Source organism: Hakea prostrata, chromosome 8 (genome assembly GCF_041222555.1).
Source record: "Hakea prostrata isolate BN-2017 chromosome 8, UWA_Hpros_2, whole genome shotgun sequence".
NCBI classification, from domain to species: Eukaryota; Viridiplantae; Streptophyta; class Magnoliopsida; order Proteales; family Proteaceae; genus Hakea; species Hakea prostrata.
The window spans coordinates 6,586,779-6,609,531 of NC_142607.1; the positions used below are offsets into that span (position 1 = coordinate 6,586,779).

General features: G+C 40.2%; 1 protein-coding gene across 3 annotated transcripts; it reads right to left on the minus strand.

Moving 5' to 3' along the window:
- Positions 1 to 924: 924 nt before the first annotated feature.
- Positions 925 to 22,321, minus strand: LOC149006529 (Cobalamin biosynthesis CobW-like protein). 3 transcript variants are annotated; one of them, XM_089165434.1, is made up of 9 exons: positions 22,043 to 22,321; positions 21,727 to 21,944; positions 9,959 to 10,073; positions 7,052 to 7,141; positions 6,665 to 6,850; positions 6,452 to 6,571; positions 3,855 to 3,965; positions 1,957 to 2,039; positions 925 to 1,839 (listed from the first exon to the last, which is right to left on the minus strand). In XM_089165434.1, exons 1-9 carry the CDS (start codon positions 22,205 to 22,207, stop codon positions 1,788 to 1,790), a joined length of 1,140 nt encoding a protein of 379 aa, XP_089021560.1. In that variant the 5' UTR covers positions 22,208 to 22,321; the 3' UTR covers positions 925 to 1,787. The 3 variants fall into 3 exon arrangements, with proteins under 3 accessions (XP_089021560.1, XP_089021558.1, XP_089021559.1); XM_089165432.1 differs by lacking the exon at positions 925 to 1,839 and having other exon boundaries at positions 1,858 to 2,042; XM_089165433.1 differs by lacking the exon at positions 925 to 1,839 and having other exon boundaries at positions 1,861 to 2,039.
- Positions 22,322 to 22,753: the final 432 nt, after the last annotated feature.

A 22,753-nucleotide genomic window follows, 5' to 3' on the forward strand; every position in this document is an offset into this window, starting at 1 on the left:
GTCTGTTAATTGTGGAAAAGATAAGATTTCTCTTCTGTTTTCTCTTTTGTATGTCTACTACTAATGGGGACTGACACTAGCCCCATGCCTATCAGCTTTGCTACACACATGCACATATTCTGCAACTATATTTCTGCATTTTGATTGTAGAGTGCCTTTTGGATTTTATTATCTCCTTGAGACCCATGGTGTGGTGTTGGCGTCGAACTTGAACGACTCCTGATCAGTAGTTCTCTGAACACTTGTTTGATCATCATGTGTGGCCACCTTCAAGTTTGTATCCTCTTGTCAATCGATTGGTTGATTTGATTGTCAACACCAACCAAGAACGATCCCCTAGTGACCTGATCTTATATCCTTGTCAATTGATGGAGGTCTTACAGCAACCCATGAGCATGTTTGACCAACGCAGCAAAATCCACAACATATTCAAAAAGATCAGTCCACTCATCTCATTCGACAACACTGATGATCAGCCTCTCTTGTCATCAAGTAAACTGGTAATATCCACAAACTCCTTCAATTCCAAGAGACAAAAGCACCACTTTGATGAACTTAAAGGCAGTAAACTCTGCAGAAAGGGACTCCCAACTATTCAAATCAAAAGCTGTTGGGATCAGTGGATATCTGTAATTGATGCTGCTGGGGTTGTTTCGGAAACACAAGATGTTTTGAGGCTTGAGGCTTGAGGCCTTCAGGGAGAGTGAAACTGAAACCCCCCCCCCCTTTAAGGTACAGTGGGGAAATGAAGAAAGGAGACTGACAAGGTTGTTTGAATGGGAATGGAAATGGTTCGAGCGCGAATAAGAATGTGGTTTGTTAGAGTGAACACCAAGAAAACATGAACAAGAAGTAAAATATTATAGAGATTTGGCATGGTTCACACAGATGCACACATGCAACATCGACGGGCAAAGCTGAAAATTTTCACTGTGTAATTAAAGAAAGTAACATGATCTCTCAAGAACACCAAAAGTGGCATTCCAACCTCCCCAGAAACCAAGTCGAAAAACCTGAGTATTACCCTTGTTGTATAAACAAGGCAGCTAGGCATATAAATGTTCTTCCCCCTCTCAATCTTTAAAACTGACAAGAACTTGAGACAAAACAACTACCGCTCTGGAGATAAATTTCGACACATTCTGAAACCAAGATCATTAAGTTCACTGTGCACCCCAAACATCATTTTTATCGTCTCAAATGTTTGCATCACTGTAACATTTGCCTAAACAAAGCAAGTAGCCGTGGTCAGGTGCCTCTATTCCTCTATGCACAGGATGTTTGCAGTTCTCTTGTTGAGAACAGTTACCGATGAGGTCATTTTATGGAGCAACTCTTGCTTGCTTATTCTTCAAATTTCCAGATTCAATTCTCAACATATCAATGAATCAAGGGTGGTTTGTCTTGTGAGAGAACACATACCCTGAACGTTCTTTGTTTTCATGGGCAAGCATCGACAAATAATTAAAACTCAAATTTGGACAAAATATGGTTTGGCATGTAGGAATTGAAGAGGAATCCTGAATTCATGATGTGACTTATTAGACAGCCATTTTTCTCCTGTACGTTTTAGCAGCCTCTTGAATCTGGTTTTCAGATTCTGCATAGCCTGACCTTACATGAACTACTACAAAGAAGTAAGAAGGAAGATAACACCTATGGGGAAATCGTAGAGCTATAGAAGATCTGAATTTTAATTAAAATCAGTGCTAATTTGGGTTCCGCACAACATTTGATCAGCCAAACAGGTTAGTTCACAATTGGTTGTAGTTGACACCATCATGTGATTAAGTACTAGCTATGAAGGTGTTCCTGAGAATATCTTCATCTAGACTTTGACCTGCAGCCAGAAAGGATCAAGACCATCAGCATAAAAAATTGTGCATTCAGAAGGATATGTATGAACAGAAAAGCCGGGGGAAAAAATAAATAAATAAATTTAGGATTAGGGCTTTTCCTATAAATACGATCTTGGTCGTCTGATTCTCTCCTTGCTGCCATTTGCGAGCTGGAACAATCTCATATATCTCCCTCACTGCCTGCTAATAGCACATTTAAAATATTAAATTTCCCCTGCCACACAATTATTCGATAAGAAATTTCTGACACAGAATTTACTACCTATTCAGATTAGATCTACCTTTCAAGTTAAACAAAGTCCATTTCATTTAAATTCACAAAGGACTGGGTTTGGAGCCTTTGTTTGACATGAAGAATCTGTCTGTCTTGTCTTCCACCTCATAAGGGAGTTGCACTCCGAGGGACTACAAATCTCTACAGAACTTGGACTAGGCTAAGTGCTATTAGTGAGATTCAGCAAACCCAGCATCCATCTAAAATCCAGAGGTTAATCGAACTCTGGCAACTTTACGTAAGGCAGAGTTTGGTTTTTTGGGGGTGATAGTGGAAAAGTTGACAGATAAGCACAGAAGGTTTGCTTGCTTTTGTTCAGAAGTATGTAACTTTTGCTAGTATCACAAGATGGTTTCCTGTCAAAGAGTATCAGTTGTTTTGACTTGATAATTGAAGCGACTTGACTTCAATTATCATTCTGGCATAGGATGAGTACCAAAATTTTTGCAAGCTTTAGTAAGTTTCAGGAAATACTAGGCAGGCCAACTCAAGCCTATGGACTCTTTGATGGTAAAATAGGATTTGGGTGGTTTACCACTTATCTGTTTTAAATCCATTATTACCAAGTGATGCAAGTGTAACTGCACAGCTTTTCCTCAGGACTTCCATACTCGCAGGATTAGCATTTCAACAATGGTCTATTATTTGATTCTTTCTAATAGATGATTTGCATCCTTGTGATAAACATGAAAACTTGTTCAACTGGAACTTTGTCAAATCCTAACTTCTTCAGTGACGTAAGAAAATGCAAAAAGACCATTTAGCTGGGTAAACATTGTTCTGTTGTGCAGATATATATGGACTATATGTCTATCTACTGAAGTACAATTTCACTACAAATCATCAATAATTGAGTATTTTGAAAATTAAGTAGATAAAAAGACTTGAAAAGCTGAATTGGCAACACCGGATGTCAAGTTTGTTTGTTATGTTAATGCAAGTTCAACCATCTATGGCACAGCATTAAATATTAGAAAGTTGACTTCCTATGCTTCCAAATTAAGTTTCAGATTGCCATGACCGAAACACAAAATCAATAGAGAAACTGCTTTTATGCTTTATTATGATGTAAAAAGGCCAAAATGATGCAGAATTGGAGGGATAACCGCACAGAGAATCTTCACAAAAGGAGCCAAGACATGCATCACAAAATAGGATCTACTAAATATCTTCCCATATCAAGATTAAGGAAGGAAGCAACAATATTTTGTCCACATATTGATGTACCAAGTCTTTTTACCCCTAAAACCCTGAAACACTAACACCAGGACTTGAATGAGCATTGGCAGAAGGGTGGCCAACTCCTCAAATATAACCATGTCCCATGCTGTGCCGAGTCAACTAAAGATGGGTGTGCATAGATGAGGAAAAGAGATGCTTATATTTTAAGCTAATCCTAAGTACCCTTTTTACTTAATTCATCCCCTCCTCTCTTGAAGGGCCTCTGTCAAACACGGTTTTATATTTTTAACCCTAAAATGCTCTAGTTTTTAGATCCCATAAATGCAACACTCTAAAGAGACAGAATATTGAGGTGTAAGACTCAGAAAAGGGAAACAAAAGGTGAGATACAACAGTCAGAAGGTAGAACACCAAAAGCACAAAATTTAGATTCTAAGCCATAAAAACAGCACAAAAAAGACAATTATCTTTCAAAGTGAATAATCCATTGTTAAAAAATTTCAGCAAAAACATAAAGTAATTCTATGACCAAATCTAACCTGTAGAGTATGCAGTTGATCTGAATTTTGGACACATAAAACTCCTTTACAGCGATAAACATCCATGCCATCTTTCTTTTCCCAAAGAATCTCCTCAAGCCATGAACGGAACTGAAAAATGAAATTGAAAACAGATAAATGAATATTGCATACCTAGGATCAAGAAATTGATTTATAGAGGAAATGTTTTTTCTCATCAGAGGTTAGATATCCTTTTTTCGACACTGTTAATGCAATCTCAACTTGCCTTTCAAAAAGAAAGGAAAGGAAAACAGAAAGCAAAAAAAGTTAAAAAGCAACATAGATCAAGCCATGCAAGTTGTAGGTATAACTGGGTCTACCCTAGGCAGTTCCATCTCTATGAGCTTCTCATTCTACCCATATCTGGTGACAGCTAGACCCAGCAGAATCAGCATCCGCCCTGATGACAGAGCCATTTAAACTCTCGCATATGTCTCCCTGACTCGATTACTGAGGCAACAGATACACCAGCATATCACAGAAGGGAAACCTCATGTAGACATGTCACTAGGCCAGAAAATAGCCCCAAGAACAAAGGGGCCAGGTCCATGACACTAATTAGTTTGACAGGTTCGTGGGCCTTTCCGGCCAGCAATAGAGCTGGGTGTTCTATATTGGAAGTTAAGGAGTCCTCCCATGATTTTAATGGGAGATGATTTTGCTGCTTTCTGCCAAACCCCTGAGATGCGGCAATTGAAAGGCCTCAGATGACTAGTCTGAGAGATTGTTTTTTCTTTTTCTTCCTCTTCTATCGACTGATTTAGTTTATATTTCCTGTTCTTTGTTACACTCAATTTCTGAGGCATTCGAAGATCATTGCTGCTGCTAGAACATTTGTTAAATCCCTGTAGCGTGCCCTACTGCTATTTTATCAGTTTCTGGCTCGGGAAAACAAGAATATAACCCATGGTTCAACTTCCCTGGTATTTCTTGCTGACAGCTTTAAACCCAGGAACTGCAGATCCACCCATCAACTTGTGCCAGTATATTGACGGCCAAATACATTCAATATAAGCTTTCAAGTGAAGTTTAAAGGTGATGACATGATTGGGTTAGTTGTAATCACAGCTCAAGAACTTGGTTGGAAATTGGAACTGGCAGTTTCAACAAACTGCAGCTCACTTTCACAAGAAACCAAGAGGAAACCAAGTGCCAAAATTAGATGTTGCATGGTTTCGAGGGGGATAAGTGAATTTACATAGGGATAGGGTTTGAGCAGACATTCCATAAGTTGAGCAAACTGATATTAATTAGCCCAATGTTTAGTAGTAGAATTAATTAAAAACAAAAGCATCTTGGGCTACTAGAACTTCTTAAGTTTGCAATGGAGATAACACCAACTTTTGAAGATTTTATGCCAACTCTCAAATTCATACTGATTCGAAACTTCATACATGAAATCATATCCTGGTAAAAATAAGAGAGACAGTTTCACCAAGTTGATCATACTAGGTGTCTTACTCCACTGGCTTGGCCATATTAGGAGGAGAAAATTTGGTCCAAAAAATTGAAACTTGATAGAAGAGAGAAAGAATTTATCTTTTCAGATATGACCACTCAACTAATAGGGACTGTTAACCTATCTCACAGTCAAGATTAATAGGCTGTCCAAGACTAACTTGATAGCAAGAGGCCTTCAAATGCTTCACCAAATAGGTTTAATTACAAAAAATAAAGTAAAACAGAAGAATAAACAGAAAATAGAGAAGGAAAGACGGGATAGGGGATGGGTCTATCACCAATGGTGTTAAACCAGGTTTTCACTCCCACCGATGGCATCTTACCACTCTCTCCTAGAGCAATTGTCTCTTACAGCAGCATGTTTGTAAAACAACTCTCCCTCCTCCCCCTTTTCAAACTCAAATTGTGGCCATAGGAGCCCATTCTCTTTATTTATAATGCTTATCATAGTCACTACAGATTTAGCAATCAAGGAAATGTTGGGAGGTTGCTTGGCTACTTGCTGGAAAAATAGAAACTATAGTTATTGGGTAAATAATAACCCAAGAAAATATAAACTAGTTCTACTTGCTGGAAAAATAAAAACTATAGTTATTGGGTAAACAATAATCCAAGAAAATATAAACTAGTCAAAATAGAGATTATTATACAATATTCTGATAAGTAATGTGAGCATCTCTTTACAACCCTCTGTTGATAGTGGCCTCACAACACTGCTTTTGGTCCTTTTCTTCTTTATGATTCAATCTACAACACAGTGTCAAGCAGCAGATTCCCAAGCCAAAAAAAAAAAAAAAAAAAAATCTAGCATTGCCTCAAATTAATGATCTCATGAATAGAACAAAACTATCACCCTGAGAACTCTGCACAATACGGAGTTGAGCTTGCAGTCCACCTCAATGACATAAAGAATCTAAATAAGTTGAAGCCTATACCTCTGCATGTAAGAAGCACGATGATAGCATAGCTTTCTAGGCAATAGTTCACAATACTTATCCAGATTAACCTTATGCTGCTCAGAAATGCGACTAAAGAATCTAAATAAGTTGAAGCCTATATCTCTGCTTGTAAGAAGCACGATGATAGCATAGCTTTCTAGGCAATAGTTCACATACCTTATCCAGATTAACCTTATGCTGCTCAGAAATGCACAAGGTCCGCACCCCACTGTTATGAAGATTCATAGTAGATGTAGATTGGTTGTCTTTCAATAAAGCTTCCAAGTGAGCGCCATGCTGTTAAGGCAAAAATGCGTCCAACTAAGCAAATGAAATGCCAATAGAAGTAGAAAAGGTAGCCATACATGACTGAAGTTTTTTTCAACTAACCACAGCATCATAGGCCCGACAGTCAAATATCTTTGACAAGTCAACCTCACACCGAACAGAATGGATAATATTTGCAAGAGAATTAATTTCATGGATTTCCTTTTCAAGCTCTTCTATAACATCTGCACTTGTTGATTTGGAATCATCAGAAGAGACCAAATCAATCTTGTTAAGAATTACCATATCCTACATGGAACAACAAAACTAATAAACATCCCACTACCTGCATTCATCATGTCAATTACATCAAGTGGTAGAAATATGCAGGCATAACAGCTAATTTTAAGAGAAGAATAAACTACAAGATACAAGAGGAGTTTCGGTAGAAGCAATTCCCAGCATACATCTACATCACCTACATGAGGGAATAAAACATAAGACACTTACTGCAAATGCTATTTGAAGGGATGCCTCAGGAAACGAAGATGAACTGCTCTGCTTATTGAGCTGCAGTCGAAGGTTTTTTGCATCCACAACCTATTTGGGTAGGTGATTTCAAATGAGAACATAGCATAGCAAAGTAAGTAAAAAGATGCAAGATAAACCATGAAAAGTGCATCCATTTAAGATAAACCATCTAATCATAAAAAGTTACTTATCAAGGATTTAAATATTGGCTAATCCTTATTTAGATGGCATAATCTATATCAGAATTAGTGGTCACTGAACTGAGTTTAGTATGCAGATCAATCAGGATTGGTATAATTAAAACAGACAATCCTTGTTACTAGTGCAGTAAACAAATCTTCTCCCAGAAACAGTTTCCCTTCCGAGCTTCATGTTGAGACCAGAAACTACCCTAGAGTACTTCTGATATAGATCGACGCATTTAGAAGAAAAGGACCAAAACAAAATTTGGGAGCAGCACTGTTTATGTGAACAGCAATGGGGTCATTGTTTGTTTTATTTGGGATAGAAAATGTAAAGTAGAGGAAAATTCTATTCTAATGCTGTCATGCTTTAGTTTCTATTTACTTGAACTCATTAGTTAGTAATAGAAAATGAACTTTTTTTTTCCATTGTATGTAATAAAATATTGGAGTCATAAGTTCAGTTTTTTCATGTCTCAAGAAGATAGGATCTTAGATTAGGAGTGAGGTAGATTGCGTGCTTGTATGTACCAGTAAGAAAAGCCCCAAAACCAGCCCAGCAAAGTTATGGAATGCGATTGATATGAGACATCCTAATCTGATGCAAGTTTTTGTTGATCAGATGAAGTATGACTAAGACAGCAAAGCGTGAATTAAGAAGAAAAGTCCACAACATTGTTCAGGTGAGTAGTGTCAGCCAACATATGCTTTATTTGGGAATGCTTCTTAGAAGATCCATGGGCTCATTAAGTGAAGAAAGATTCTATCATAATGCTGTGATAGTTTAGCAATTATTTTCAGATTTAGAGAGTAAATTTTAATTCAATTTCGAAGCTTCTAATATCAGTTTTTGCTATTTCAGGAGTTCCAATTTTGATGTTTAGCATAATATTTTATTTTAATTGCTTAGATTTTATTCAATAGTTTCTTTTCTAAAAGGTTTTAGCCAATAGGGCCTTCTCAGTACAATACATTAGACTTAAAAGAAATCAAATTTGTGGCCTAGCAGCATCAGTTATGGAGTGTAATCCATGTTCAACAGCTGAGATAGCCATGGTGAGTGACCCAGGTCTGAGATGCTCTTCCCCTTACCCAATTCTTTTTTGACTCTTGTAATAGATGTTTTGTCATGTAATAAAGAAATGTCTTGATAAAGGCCAAAGTTGGAGGTTTTTTTTGGGTAAAGAGGAGGGAGGGGAAGGGGGGGGGGGGGGAAGCTGTTGCTTTATGTGTGAGCAATAGTGTATTGAGATGCCAATGATGACCTATTTGAAGTCCGTGAGAGAAAGACCAAGGCTTTTGGCATACTCCTTTTGTCCCTTCTTCCACTCTTCTTCTATCCATTGATTCCTTATACTTCCTATTTTCTGTTATATGACAAAACTAACTCCTGAAAGCATCCAGTAGTCCAGCAATACTGCTGGAGTTACATCATCGAGAATTAATGGGAGATTAAAGATCAAACCCTGCAATTACATTTGAAACTGTGATTCCCACAACAAACTTCAGGCCCAGGACAGGACTGGATCCAACTACCAGATTCAGCCCGTCATTTGACAGACCAAAACCCTTCCAAAGGCCTTCCTTCAGTGGCAATTGCTGCTTCATCTCATGGCTGAATAAGCTGGTCTCAGTGACTTACTATTTTGAAGCCTTCTTCATAATTCGGGAACTCCATATTTCATTGTCCAGCCATCAGAATAGGCTAGAATTTGAGAACTTATCTAGATCTACTCTTGGTTGGAAGAGCTTCCCCATCCGAGGTGGCTTTGTTACCAATGCTGGAATTCTTTCATATCTCAGAATCCCACTGTTAGTTTATGAGGCTGTTGAATGGTTGTCTATCTCTAAGAACCTACAATCAATCTCTCAGTCCAACTGGGTTTTCCAAGTCACTAATTCTGTTATTATCTGGTTTCAGGAAAGTTTTGTTTTTTCAATATCATGCGATTGATCTGAATTGAATACTGTTTCTTTCATTGGTGGTTAGATCACATATATGCAGTGTTTTGGATTCTCAAGAGTCCATAGTATTGAGACATCTTGCTTTTATGATCTTATAGCTGAATTGTATGTTGTAACCTACTGGTGATTAAGAAAGTGATTCCACTGTATGATCAGTTCTTAGTTGTCTACTCAGGAATTGATTCTTACACTAACTTCATCAAAAAAAACTTTGTTGCATAGGAAATTGGAGGGAACAAAATTTTATGCTAGAATTCAAATGTTGATTTTATTCTAATCCTATAATGTAGCATTTTGAAGCATAGGTGTCTGTCAAGGCAACCTTGGCATCTTGTTGCTGTAGCAATTTTAAGCATTGGTTTCAAGGCAACCCACCTTGTTGGTGCAGCTTTTTGAAGCATAGTTGTCCAAGCAAGCTTTGTAGAGCACCTAGTTAGTACATCGGTGTCTCCCTGTTTCTTTCCCCACCTCCAATGTGTGGGTTGCCTTAAACACAATAACAACTGTGTTTTGAAGTCACATTTTTCTTATTTAACTCCCATATTTCCCCTTCACTCTTTGCATGAAAGCCACATATTGGCATGAACAAGTGATCTAAAACACCGTAACTTTTTCATTTAACCTTGAGTTCTTACCCAGGATTATGTCACTCAAACATAACAAAATATAATGAGATATCCACCAGAGGAAGCATCCAGTGGCGACATAAATAAATCAATCATCATAGAAGGAAACGCACAGTGATAATAGAGTCCAGTTTGACAGCCGATTCTAGTTGATCATCCAACCAAAGAACAGATGCAAGAGGGGCAGGATTTGCCAATCCTGTGGTCTCTAGTAAGATGTGATCAATTCTGTTCACACCAAAACAATTAACATAAAAAACATAAGCTATTTGGAAAACTAGCAATAAAAAACAAGAGATGACATACTAACTATATGAGAGCACCAGGAAGATCCCTTATCATGCAGGATACTAGCTAGGAATATATTGATCGGTTAAGATGTAAGGAAATGAACAATAAAAATGCAATATATATATATATATAGGTAAATATGGCTGTGAATCCATAATGATTGATGCAGATAAGTTCTACCCTAAGGATTACTGCAACAAGGAAAAATCAGGCCTCTACCTCAGCCTTGGATCTTGAATGAACATGTTCTGGTTCAACTAAACAAGGTTCAGTTTGTTCAGGCCAGACCAACTAGGTCTGGGAGTTTTCTTGTTCACCAAGCTAGTCCGGGTCATGGTCAAAATTAATTAGTGCATCTGTGCAGAATTTGAAAAGCAGTATCTACTTAGCCATCTAAAGTCTTGGAAGTTTATTTCAGTAAAAATAAAAAATCAGTCCATTAATGGTCGTGTGAGTCTTTGCAGCTCATCAAATGGTCAAGGAGTCTCAGAAAGAGTCACAATGAGAGTTTAGAACCATCCAACCACTCCATAAGATGGTAGCCGGTAGCATTTGAACAAGTCAAAAATTTAATGGATATTCAAATTTTATGCCAAAAACTGTGAGATGCAACAGAGCCTAATTGAGTAACATAGTCCTAGATTGATAGGAGATCAACTAGTAGCTAGTTCTTCTAGGATCCAATAAGCACCAAATTTGAAGTCAGGAATTAGGGTTAGGTTTAGATGAAATCTGAATATTTTGGATTATAGGGTTTATAGATGGATTTTAGAGTCAGGGATCCTAGTGTCCAAAAATGGATTTTAGAGCTATCGGGTATCCTATCAAAAAGTAGGCCAAAACTGATGCTAAGATGATAGATCTGAAATTTGGTTCTTCTCGGGGGAAACCAGAGTGCAACCATGTTCTAGATGGTTTTGTTACTAGTGTATGGGAATGATATGGTCCAAAGGGGACAAAGACCTAAGGTTAGAGAGGGCTGGGCAGAATCATTTCCATTAAATAATAATAATAATAATAATAATAATAATAATAATAATAATAATAATAATAATAATAATAAACACCTTGTTTGTGTTCTTCTAGAAGATAGCTGCAGGTTTTTAAAAGAGCAACTTGTTTGAACTTGAAACTTGAACAAAAATTTGGGTATGTAGATGTTGGTTTTATTGAATTCTTGGTGGCAGCTTGGATCGATGAGGGGATGAAGTATCTAGGCTTTGTGTAGATGCTACATGAACTCCTCTTCTTTTCTTTTCTTTTTCTCTTTCTTTTCCTATCTTCAACTGTTTTGCTGAGTTTATCTAAGAGGGTAAAAATCTTCTCTACAGCTGTGTTTGGTTAGCAAGAGATGGGTAGAAAAGAAAAGAAATGAAAAGAAAGAAAAATGAAATATGAAATGAAAAAACAAAAAATTGCTATGGTGTTTGGTTGTTGATGGGAAAAAAAAATAAGAAGAAGAAAATCCTTCATATTTGTTTTGCCAAGAAGTTGTGGGACTCGTGACAATATTTACTCTAGGCAAGTCCCAACTCCCAAGACAAATCTCACAAGAAAAGGTAAGATTCCTTGCCAAATGGCAAGACAGCTTTTGGGGCTACTCGTGACATTTTCACTATTCCCCATACAAAATTGAAAAACTATCAAAATAATTTCCTGCCCCCATTGTCAAACAAAACAGCATGAAATTTTTTCTTGTCATTGTACAATAAGCATGTTTAATCCATAAACAATGACATACTCAAAAAATTAGAATGCACATTCTCAGAAATTTGCTTCAAATCATCTCAGTTGACAATCAGCTAATTGATAAAAAGTGAAGTATCACCGGTAATTTGATAAATCATCAAGGATAAGTAGTTGGTCGTGCAAGCTAGCGATGGATAGCAGATACTAGAAGTATCATTCGAATTTCTTTTCCAACTAGTATTTCACCAATGTTCTTTTTTGGGTGAATAAATAATTCATCAACCAAAAAACGAGAAAAAGGGGTGGGGGGGTTGGTATACAAAAAAGCAAAAGGCAAAGCCCTACCGAAACCAACAAGGCCTTAAAGAAAAGAAAAAGAATTAGGCACTAAGGCCGAGACCAATGAGCAAAGACAACTCAAGGAACAACGCTAGTTTTTCCTAATTTTCTTCTTCTTCTTCCTAGAAGACTTGAGCTCAACAATAAAGTCTTCGCCAAGGTGGTGGCACCCTTTAGTGGATCAACTCCTTCTCCTACAATCCCAAAGCAAAGGAGAAAGGGTGTCAGAGTCGGAAGATTCCCTAAGCTTGGAATTACAAGAGGTAAATTTTATGTAAACCAGGTCCAGGGTTAGGGGTAATTTGGTAACTTTCCTAGACTTAGGGCTTGCCCAGGAAACTCCAGCAAAAGGGGAAAGCAGAACCAGGTGGTTATGGGCTATTCTAAGCTCAAAACACTGCTGTAATTGGCAGTTCAGGTCTGAGAATTTATTAACTTAGAGTTTTAAAAATTCTGCAGAAATCTAAAAGAAGAAGATGACTTGCAGAATTTTCCAGGTTAGGGTAAATAGGGCTGATGGGGCAAGTAACTGTCGGAATAGGTTCTATAGCTAGTGGAGGTTGAAAGGGGCTAAAGGGGATGGGAATCAGGGGGTAATAGGGAGACGGGTGTGCTGTATCGCAGGGAAGAAGAAGGGAAGGAAGAGGGCTATGGTTGGTAAAGGAATGGTTAGAATCTGGCTGAGACTGAAGGGGAAGGGGCAGGGCATGTTTGCAATGGAGATGGGTAGCTTTCTAGGTCAAGGCAATAGGGGGAGGGACAGTACTTGTAAACTAATTGAGGCTTGCTGGCATGGTTATCAAAGCGTCCTAAGCGGCCGCCTAGGCGGCAAAGCGGTTTTTTAACCGCTTAACTTACGGGATGATTTATTGCTGCTTTTTTGCTTAGGCAACCGCTTTGCCGCCTTTTGCGCCATATTGCCTCCTAGATGCTAAAGTAACCGCTTTTTTTACATTTTATAATTTGTGCATATTATTATTTTTTTTTTTTAAATAGTAATTTATTCTACAATGCCGTATATAAATTTAAATATGTGAGCCATTTCGGAATCGAGGCCCAGTTTGCAAATGAACTTTGAGGCCCAAAGTGCCTGTCGGCAACAGAATGTGAAGCATGAGCCATATTCAACATTGTTAATCAATGAATCATTAAAAAAACAATGACTTGGAAATCAGAATAATGAGATCTATTAATTTATCATGTTGCCACTGTTTGGTTAAAAAAAGGGAAAAATGGATACATCAATTCTGATTACTGATCTATGCACAAGAGTACAAGACACTTATTTGGCGTCACACTATCATAGAGATAAGTAAGAATGTAAAATTACCACCCCCTTTTTCTTTTTTCCCATTTTATTATAAAAAACACAACACACAAAATATTATTTTTAATATTTTATATGGGGGAGGAGAAGAAGTGTTTTTTTTTTTTTTTTTTTTTATTATTTTATTTTTTATTTTTTTTTTTTTTTTTTTTTTTTTTTTTTTTTATATTTATGTTTTTGTCCCCCCCCCCCATATCAAGAGTCTATATTCGACAAGGAAAGCACTCCCAAGGAAACGATTGACAGTTTGAAGAGTGAAGAGAGTCCTGTCGTTTTCAGCGAGTCCTAGTGCATTCAAGCGACTAGCAAATTTGAAGCATGAAGAGTCCTACGCGTTAAGGTTATTAGAATTAGATTTAGAGAGTCAAGAGTCATAATACATCTAGGTTAGAGTTACATTACGGTTAGGTTTCTTTTGAAGAGTCCTACTCGAAGTAGGCTGATTTTGTTAATTAATTCGATAGGAATGTAATTGCTATAAATAGGGGGGAGGATGAGTAGAAAGGATATAGAGAGAAGTTTATGTGAGAGCCATTGCTCTTGGGTAGCCGTAGGAATCACCTACGCTTTGGTAGATTATATTGTTTCTTATTCAACTTTTATTCAAAGTCTCGTTTTTCTTCTTGAGTTATTCCACCTTGTTAAGTAACCTCATTCGGTACCTAACAAATTGGCATCGGAGCCATCGATTCTAGGGGAATGGTCAAGAGTCGAATGGAGCAGAGGGTAGAGGAATTGGAAAGTATCGTGAAAGAGATTCAAGGTCAAGTGGGACTCCTAGCACAAAACATGAGAAAGGAGAAAAGGCCAATGACGAGTTTAGAGATGAATTAAGGTTCATGTTATCGCAAGGAAAATCAGCAGAGATGCATACCTTAATGCCGGAGGTGACTAGAACCGATGGAGTTCCAGACACAGCAAGCGTACGATCGAACCGGGAGAAACCGAGAGACTTCCTTCCTAGACATCTTGAGATGCCAATTTTCACGGGGGAAGATCCGATGGGATGGATCGCACGAGCTGAAAGGTACTTTGATCCGTACAAACTCGGCGATGAAGAGAAACCTCGAACCGCAACCCTTTGTTTTGAAGGTGCAGCACTAGGATGGATACGCTTCCGAGAACTCGCAGCAGCCATTGTCATCATGGAGAAACTTGAAAGAATCAATGATCTATCGATTTAACTCAGCACACTGAAGACTCCCCAAGAAGCATTGATTAATCACAAGCAAAGTGGAACGTTTGCAGCATATAGAGAAGGGTTTGAGAAATTAGCAGCAGCAGCCGGAGCGGTAGATGGAGAATGGTTGAAGGGGGTGTTTTTCGCTGGTTTAAATGAAGAAGTAAGGGCTGAAGTTCGATTATTTGGGCTCACAATTTGGGAAATAAGGAGGCAAGCGGGAGGACAAAAATGGAGTGGGGAAAAAAAGAAACTTTGGAGATAATCAGCCAAAACTAACCCAGGTTATAACTCAGCCCACCAACACCAATAGTAAAGGAACCAAAGGTAGGGAAGGAAGAACCAAAGCTTAAGGTGGTGGAAACCAAATAAGGAAGGTTTAAACGACGAACACAGCGCGACGGGAGCAGAGAGTTGGTTATCCCAGGAAGAAATCAAAGATAAAATGGACAAAGGGATATGTTTCGTGTGAGGATACCCAAAGGCCAGAGGAAGAACTAAGGGAAAGACGATGATAGTCCGAAGGAGCAGCGGAAGGAGTGATCAAGATGAGATATGGAGCGGTGCTGAGAGGAACTGATACCCTGGTGGGACGACACCACACAAGAAACTAACGGGACAAATAAATGGCTATGAAGTCACATCGACGATGGGAGCAACGCACAATTTGTCGCCAAGAGTTGGTGGAGCCGTGGGATTGGAAACAGAAAAAAAATCAGGTTGCTTGGGCGATGGGACGATTAGCAAAGGTAGGGGATTGGAGATCGATTCAGCTAGGCGGGAGGTCTTTGGCAAAATTTTTACCCTTTCAATTTGGGTAGCATTGATATAATCTGGGCGTAGAATGGGGACACTAGGGGAAGTACAAGAATGGGCGAGAACCAGAGCTTTGAGAAGGGAGAGTGAAACTAAATGGGGATCCAACGGGATAGAAACAACATGAAGAGTGGAAGGGTAAGGGTGGTGATGGAAGCAAACTCGATGGGAGACGATATAGAGGTACAAGAGAGTACAAACAGTGTCACATTTATTAACCGACTTTGCTCAATTATTTGGAACAAGAAGGCAAGAAGGAAGAAGACACGATACGGTTAGCGAGAGGAGTAACCCACCAATATGACCTATCGTTACCCACATTCTCAAAAGAACGAGGTCGAAAGATTGGTACAGAAATGAACAGCAGGATTGGAGACCTAGTGTGAGTCCTACCACCAAGATCGTTGGTTGAAAGAAGGATGGCGGATGGCGGGTGGACTATGTGCGAATAAACTCACAGGCGACAAGTTTCCATTCGAATTGAGAACCGTTGGATGAGCAGGGGAGCAGTATTTACCAAGCTGATTTGAAAGCAGGATACCACCAAATTAGAATGACGGAAGGTGATGAAGAAAAGACGGCGACACATAATGGGCATTACGAGTTCCCGGTGATGCCGTTTGGGCTCTCGAATGCTCCAGCCACATTTAATCACTAATGCATGAGGTATTTGAGAACACTTGGAAAATTTATTTTGGTGTTCTTTGACGATATTTTGGTGTATAGCAAGACCATGGAGGAACATGTGGCCCATTTGGAACCACCTTTATACTTCACAAACACCACCTGAGTCAACCGAAAAAATGCATGTTTGGGGTTGCTAACGGAGTATTTAGGACATATCATATCTAAAGACGGAGTCACGGCGGACCCACGGAAGATTAAGTGCATGGTGGAGTGGCCCCAACCGCCAATCTTAAAGCCTTGCGAGGGTTTTTAGGATTAACGGTATTACCGAGATTCGTCCGAAATTATGGTAAAATTGCCGCCCACCACAAACTTATTGAAGAAAGATGCATTCGGTGGGGTAACGAGGCAACGACGGCGTAATGCCCCAAGACAGCCAGACAACCGCTCCAGATGGTGACGGATTTCAGAAAGAGTTTTGGTAGAGACCGAGCGGGTTTTGGGCGGGTGGGTTTGATGCAAGAGGGCCATCCCATGCCTACGGAGCCAAGTGCTGTCCCGCGCACAAACCAAGTCGCATGAGAAAGAACTAATGGCAATAGTACTTGCCATTCAAAAATGGCGTCATTACTTGATGGGGAGACATTTCAAAGAACGAACGGATCGAAAAGTCGAAATATTTGCGGAACAGGAGTGGCTACGATCAACAAAAGTGGGTCTTGAAACTTTGGGATTTGATTTTGAGATATTGTATCGTCCGGTAGCGAAAACAAAGCGGATGCTCCCGAAGGTCGCAGGATGATAAGCAGCTTATTCGATGACAACAAAGAAGGCAGGAAAGTGAGGGACTAGAACAGCGGTACAGCGGACCGCTACGAAGATCGCTCAAGCCTTGTGAAGGGATCCAGACTACACTACCAGCTTCAAAAGGGCACCTTACTTTATAAGAATCGGTTAGTCATCCCCGATGGGTCACCATTAATTCCCAAATTACTGAGTATCATTCTACCCCATTCGGTGGGCATCGGGTTTGAGGACTTACAGCGATTAGCACTGTGGTATACCGGGTAGGAATGAAGGGGTCCTCGAATTTGTGGCTAGTTGTGATGCTTGTCGCGAAGAAATATCAAGCCATGAAACCCGCTGGACTCCTTCAACCACTACCAATTCCAGATCGCATTTGGGAAGACATTAGCATGGATTTTATTGGTGGGTTACCCAGACTAAGAGTGGAGATACCGTGCTTGTTGTAGTTGACGGCTATCCAAGTACGCGATTTCATCGCTCTTTCACACCCTTATTCCGCCAAGGATGTGGCTATCTCGCTAGCAAGGAGGTTATCCGCTGCATGGGTTCCTCGAACCATCGTCTCCGATCGAGATCGTGTCTTCCTTAGTAATTTTTGGATGGAGCTTTTAAATTAGCGGGTACCAACCTCAAGTTCAGAAAGGCCTACCATCCTCAAACGGATGGTCAAACAGAGGTGGTAAATCGCAGCCTGAAATTTACCTACGATGTTTTTGCGCCGCCAACCGAAGGACCGGATTAATTGGTTACCGTGGGCCGAATATTGGTTCAATAGACGTTTCATTCAGCCACAAAAATGACTCCCTTTCAGGTTGTGTATGGACGAGACCCCCCCTTCCGTGTTGGGAGGATGGTCGATCTAAAGTGGATGAGGTTGATGTGTTCCTCCGAAAGCGCAATCGGGTGTTGGAGGATCTCAAAACAAATCTGCGGGTGGCCCAAGATAGGATGTGCAATTCCGCGGATTCAAAGCGTAGGGAAGTGCATTATCAAGTGGGGGATGAAGTTTTTCTTAAGCTACAACCTTATCGCTCGAAACTCGCCAAACGGCCCAATGAGAAACTCACCATCGCTACTATGGGCCGTACCTGATCATTGAGCCGCTGGGACCAGCCGCCTATCGTCTACGTTACCCGATGATTCACGGATCCACCGGTGTTTCACGTTTCACGCTTGAAGGGCACGGGCAGCAATTAAGCCGCAGCCGCTCCAACTTGTTTGCGGGAAATGGCGAGTTGCAGCTCACACCGAAGCCTTGCTCAACATTCGCTTTCTACTCAAGGGTTGCTGGAGGTTTTGATTCAATGGAAAGGACGCCGCCTTGTGAAAATACTTGGGAATCTTATGCTGAAATACGGTCCACTTTCAGATTTTCACCTTGAGGACAAGGTGAAACTTTTGGAGGGGAGTATTGATAAGCCCCCGATATCAAGAGTCTATATTAGACAAGGAAAGCACTCCCAAGGAAACGATTGACAGTTTGAAGAGTGAAGAGAGTCCGTCGTTTTCAGCAGAGTCCTAGTGCATTCAAAGCGACTAGCAAATTTGAAGCATGAAGAGTCCTTGCGTTAAGGTTATTAGAATTAGATTTAGAGAGTCAAGAGTCATAATACATCTAGGTTAGAGTTACATTACGCTTAGGTTTCTTTTGAAGAGTCCTAATCGAAGTAGGCTGATTTTGTTAATTAATTCGATAGGAATGTAATTGCTATAAATAGGGGGAGGATGAGTAGAAAGGATATAGAGAGAAGTTTATGTGAGAGCCATTGCTCTTGGGTAGCCGTAGGAATCACCTACTACTCTGGTAGATTATATTGTTTCTTATTCAACTTTTATTCAAAGTCTCGTTTTCTTCTGAGTTATTCCACCTTGTTAAGTAACCTCATAACACGGGGGAATCAAGCCAACTGACTCATCGACTCTAGGCTATTTATAGCCTTCAAAACAAAACTGACTCAAGTTAGGACTCCTCAACTGCTAGGGACCTAACTACCTTAAGACTTGGACTCTAAGTAATAAAAGACTTACCAAATAAGGACTCAAATATTAAATTTCAAGTAGGAAACAATTCTAAAAGATAAGATCCCCTTTGGCCAAAACTGAAACTCTCACTTATCTTTTAATCTAGGACTCCAAATAACAAAATAAAAACAGAAATTAACTCCACAAAAGTGGTCGGATTCATTCCAACTAGGTAGGACTCAATTCAGGGGTGGATAAAGATCATATTGCCCCTGGGCTGGTTTGGGCCCCCAATCTTGCTTCTATTTTCGAATGGGTTTGGGCCCCCTTTGGCTCTTTTGGGGCTCTCTGTGGCAGTTTACATCAAAACTGCCTGCAATCAATGCCACTTGAAGTCTCCAAAATTAGGGCCTGGGGAGAAGGATTGGAGGGCTGGGGGGGGGGAGAGCAAGGATTGGGCCCCGATAGAAGGAGAAAGAGAATGGGCCAAGAAGGGAATAGAAATGGGAGTTGGTCTGAAGAACAAGTGAGACAGGAAGAAGGGGGAGAGGTGGGCAGTGTGGACCAAGCTAGATGGGGAGAAGGGGAGGGGTTAGCCATCAAAATGGTTGGGCTGGACCAGTTTGGGGTTGAATCAAAAGACTACAAGAGGGGGCAATGGGGGGGGGGGGGGGTAGAGCAAGAAGAGGCAACAACTTATTCTGCGCGAGCCGAAAGAGACCCCCGATGCAAGAAAAGACAAGGTTGCTAAGTTGGGCTTCGCCCAATAGGGGTGCGCAGCGGAGGTCTAACGGCCACAGCGGGCACGACAAATAGGAAAGAAGAGAGATTCAAAGGGTTACGTGGGCACCATAGGGATAAGAGAGAGGAGGGAAGGTAAGGGATTTACACAAAGGGGGATCTAAGGCAGGTCTTAATAAGGAGCAGCCAAGGTTAGAGCAGAGGCGTTGCAAGGGAGGGAGGCGGTAAAGGACAAGAAGAAGGGGTGGTTTCAGGCAAGACAATACCTGATAAAAAAAGAGATTGACGGCTCAAGATCAAGCAAGCTTGCAGCATCAGGGTTGACAAGCTCAACAAAGAGAACAGAGACCAGCAAGGTCGCTGGAGAGTCAAGGTGTGACGGGAAAAAGCAACGTTGATTTGCAGCCCCCAGGAGGGATTCAGTGTCAGCCTCCTTGGCAGGGCCGAAAAGCGATTTTTAGCACTCCAAGCTTGACTTGCAGAGCTTGCAAGCAGAGCGTCTATGGTCAAGGCTGCCTTTTTGTTTTGGATCATAGCCGGAGAGGTTGAACACTGCACGAGTTGGATCTACCTCTAAGGGGAACTCTAAGGGCCTGTTTGGTTACATGAATCTAGAGATTTCAAATCTCTGGATTCATGAATCTGAGAATTATACCCGTTTGGTTGTAAAAATCTCTAGATTCATGAAATCTAGAGATTCACCTTTTTACACTAAAAACGTGAATCTGTAGATTTATGGGTAAGGGGTGAAATCCAGAGATTTCAAAAAAGCTATACATTTGCACATTCACAAAAATCACGTCGATCAAATAGTTTTTTAGGATGAATCCACAGATTTCATTCCACAACCAAACATCTAATTTTATAAATAATAACTCCATAGATTTGAAATCTATAGATTTGAATTCTCTAGATATTTGAAATCTCCATACTCATATAACCAAACAGGCCCTAAAGGAATCACCAATGGACGGGGGAGGAATTTCTAAGTTGAGGCTTTGAGGCCACGGGGAGGTCATCCTTCACATAGGGGCAATGTCTGAAACTCTTACGAAGAAGGCAACAAGGAGATTTTCAGTCAAACCACACCTCTTATATGAAGTTGTGCCCATAATTCTCTTTAATGGAGATCGAGAAGGGGAGAGGGGACTTGGCAAAGATGTCTACACATATTTGAGCAAACGCCAGCAAGTCCTTCTTCAGTGTTGTGACGTCAAAGAAAAAAAGGAGTGCCTAATACAGAGCCTAAAATGCTCAATCCATCGACAGACCTGGAATGAAGATCCCTGGGGGGGGGGGGCAGAAGAGTGATCCTGATGAGTGAGCAGCAGGTTTCAATGCCATTGCCATTGGAACAAAGGCCAGTTGCCGATCATCCAAGGCCCACTTTCACATACCCATGGCATGTCTTCTTCGAAAAGAATATAAACAGGAAGAAACCATGATCAAGAAGGTAAAACTCTAAGGATCCAGAGTGCTTCCACCACTTCAATAGAGAAGCTTGGACGATGTGGAAGGGAGGACAGGAGCCGAGGAAGTTTCCCACCAAATAGAGACTCCAGTTGGATGCATCTTCATCAAGAGAGTCAGCCGGGCAGATGGCAGTGACACAGCCATCAACAATAGAGGGAGGGATTTACGTGCAAGGAAACCTAGTTCTAGGGGGTCGGGTGAAGAGGAAAAGAGGGAGGTTGGGTCAGGAGGGGATGGAGGTCGCTGGAAATGGGAGCCGGAGAGACAGGAGGGAGAAGGTCTCCGGAGGCAGGGGGAGATTCAGTCATCCTTCTCCATCTCTTAACACATTCTGTCAGTACAGATATTGATTACAAAATTTCCTTGCTCAAAGCTTGAACATTAGAAATTAATACTTCTCATTTAGAATACAGAGGATATTCCAAAAGGAAAAAACAGACAGAAAAAAGGAGGTCTGAGAGAGATTTCCCCAATGTTATATGGTAACCAACAACTTAATTACTTCCCAGTGGTTTCTGAATGGATCAACAAGTTCTAGTTGCGGTTATGCAATTAATCAAATTAAGACACTTCGAATAATGCCCCACATTAAATCAGTAACAACCATTTAACAGATTAAAGAAGATTACCTATCCTTCCTTTGTACGAGTTGCTCCAAAGCTTGAACCAAACTATGCTTAACGGTGCAACATACACAACCATTTGCTAGCTCCACCCATTCCTCAACGAGAGCACCACCATCTCCGTCATTTATCATTGCCCGCTCCACTCCAATCTCCTCACCAAACTCATTCAGGATTACAGCAATCTTCTTACCATGTTGAGCATTCAAGATGAAATTAACAAGCTGGAATGCAACCAATTCAATGTAAGTACGTATGAATTGCACAATAATCGAGGATTAACTCTTGAATTTGAAGAAAGCAGATCAGGAGACGAACTTACAGTTGATTTTCCCGATCCGAGATAACCAGTAATAATAGTGACACCGACCGAATCTTCACTGTTTATTCTTCGATTCTCGGACGTTTCAGATGGTTCATATGAGTTCGTTTCGTTGATTTCGTCAATCTGAACTGCAAGGGGTGGCGCATCGTCGTCGTCTTCCATGATCCTACCAGAGGATGTGAGAGCTACCTGAAAATTTTCAGGATGGAACTGGTACGGTAGCCTCAACTGATTTTGCTGCAGGGGCGGCTAGGGGTAAATGAATTTTGAGAAATTCTCAACGTCACGCTCGTCCCAAAATAAATCAAAACGTTATTTATTTAGGCTGCGTGGAATAAAAGTTGGGGTGTGAAAATTCTTTAAAAAAATAAAATTTAATCCAATAAATGTAGATTGTTTGGTTGCTTGGGGTAGAAAAGTTAAAAACTTGTCCCAATCATTTTCAAAACCCTACAAAATGTGTGAGACTTTGAGGAATAGTGTAAAAAAATAAAGTGTGAGACTTATAATTAACATTTTTTCATAAAATTCATTCATTTATTTTCTTTCTTCACTCCACTATATATGGAGCCTACATGTTTTTCTTTCCTATCCCACCTTTGCAAACAAATGTAGCCTTATTTTTCTTTTGGGGTGTAAATCAGAGGTGTCTAACAGTCCGATTTGGGCTAGTTTCAAGCTGGGCTTAATGGTTCGGGATACAAAACA

Bases quoted from the DNA above. Each gene is read 5' to 3' on its own strand.
- LOC149006529 (XM_089165432.1), bottom strand. From the start codon at position 22,207: ATGGAAGACGACGACGATGCGCCACCCCTTGCAGTTCAGATTGACGAA. The intron at 10,074-21,726 runs GTAATCTTCTTT...TGGTGTGAACAG, and splicing joins CTCGTACAAAGGAAGGATAG to AATTGATCACATCTTACTAG. The intron at 2,043-3,854 runs GTTAGATTTGGT...ATGTGCTATTAG, and splicing joins ATCAACTGCATACTCTACAG to CAGGCAGTGAGGGAGATATA.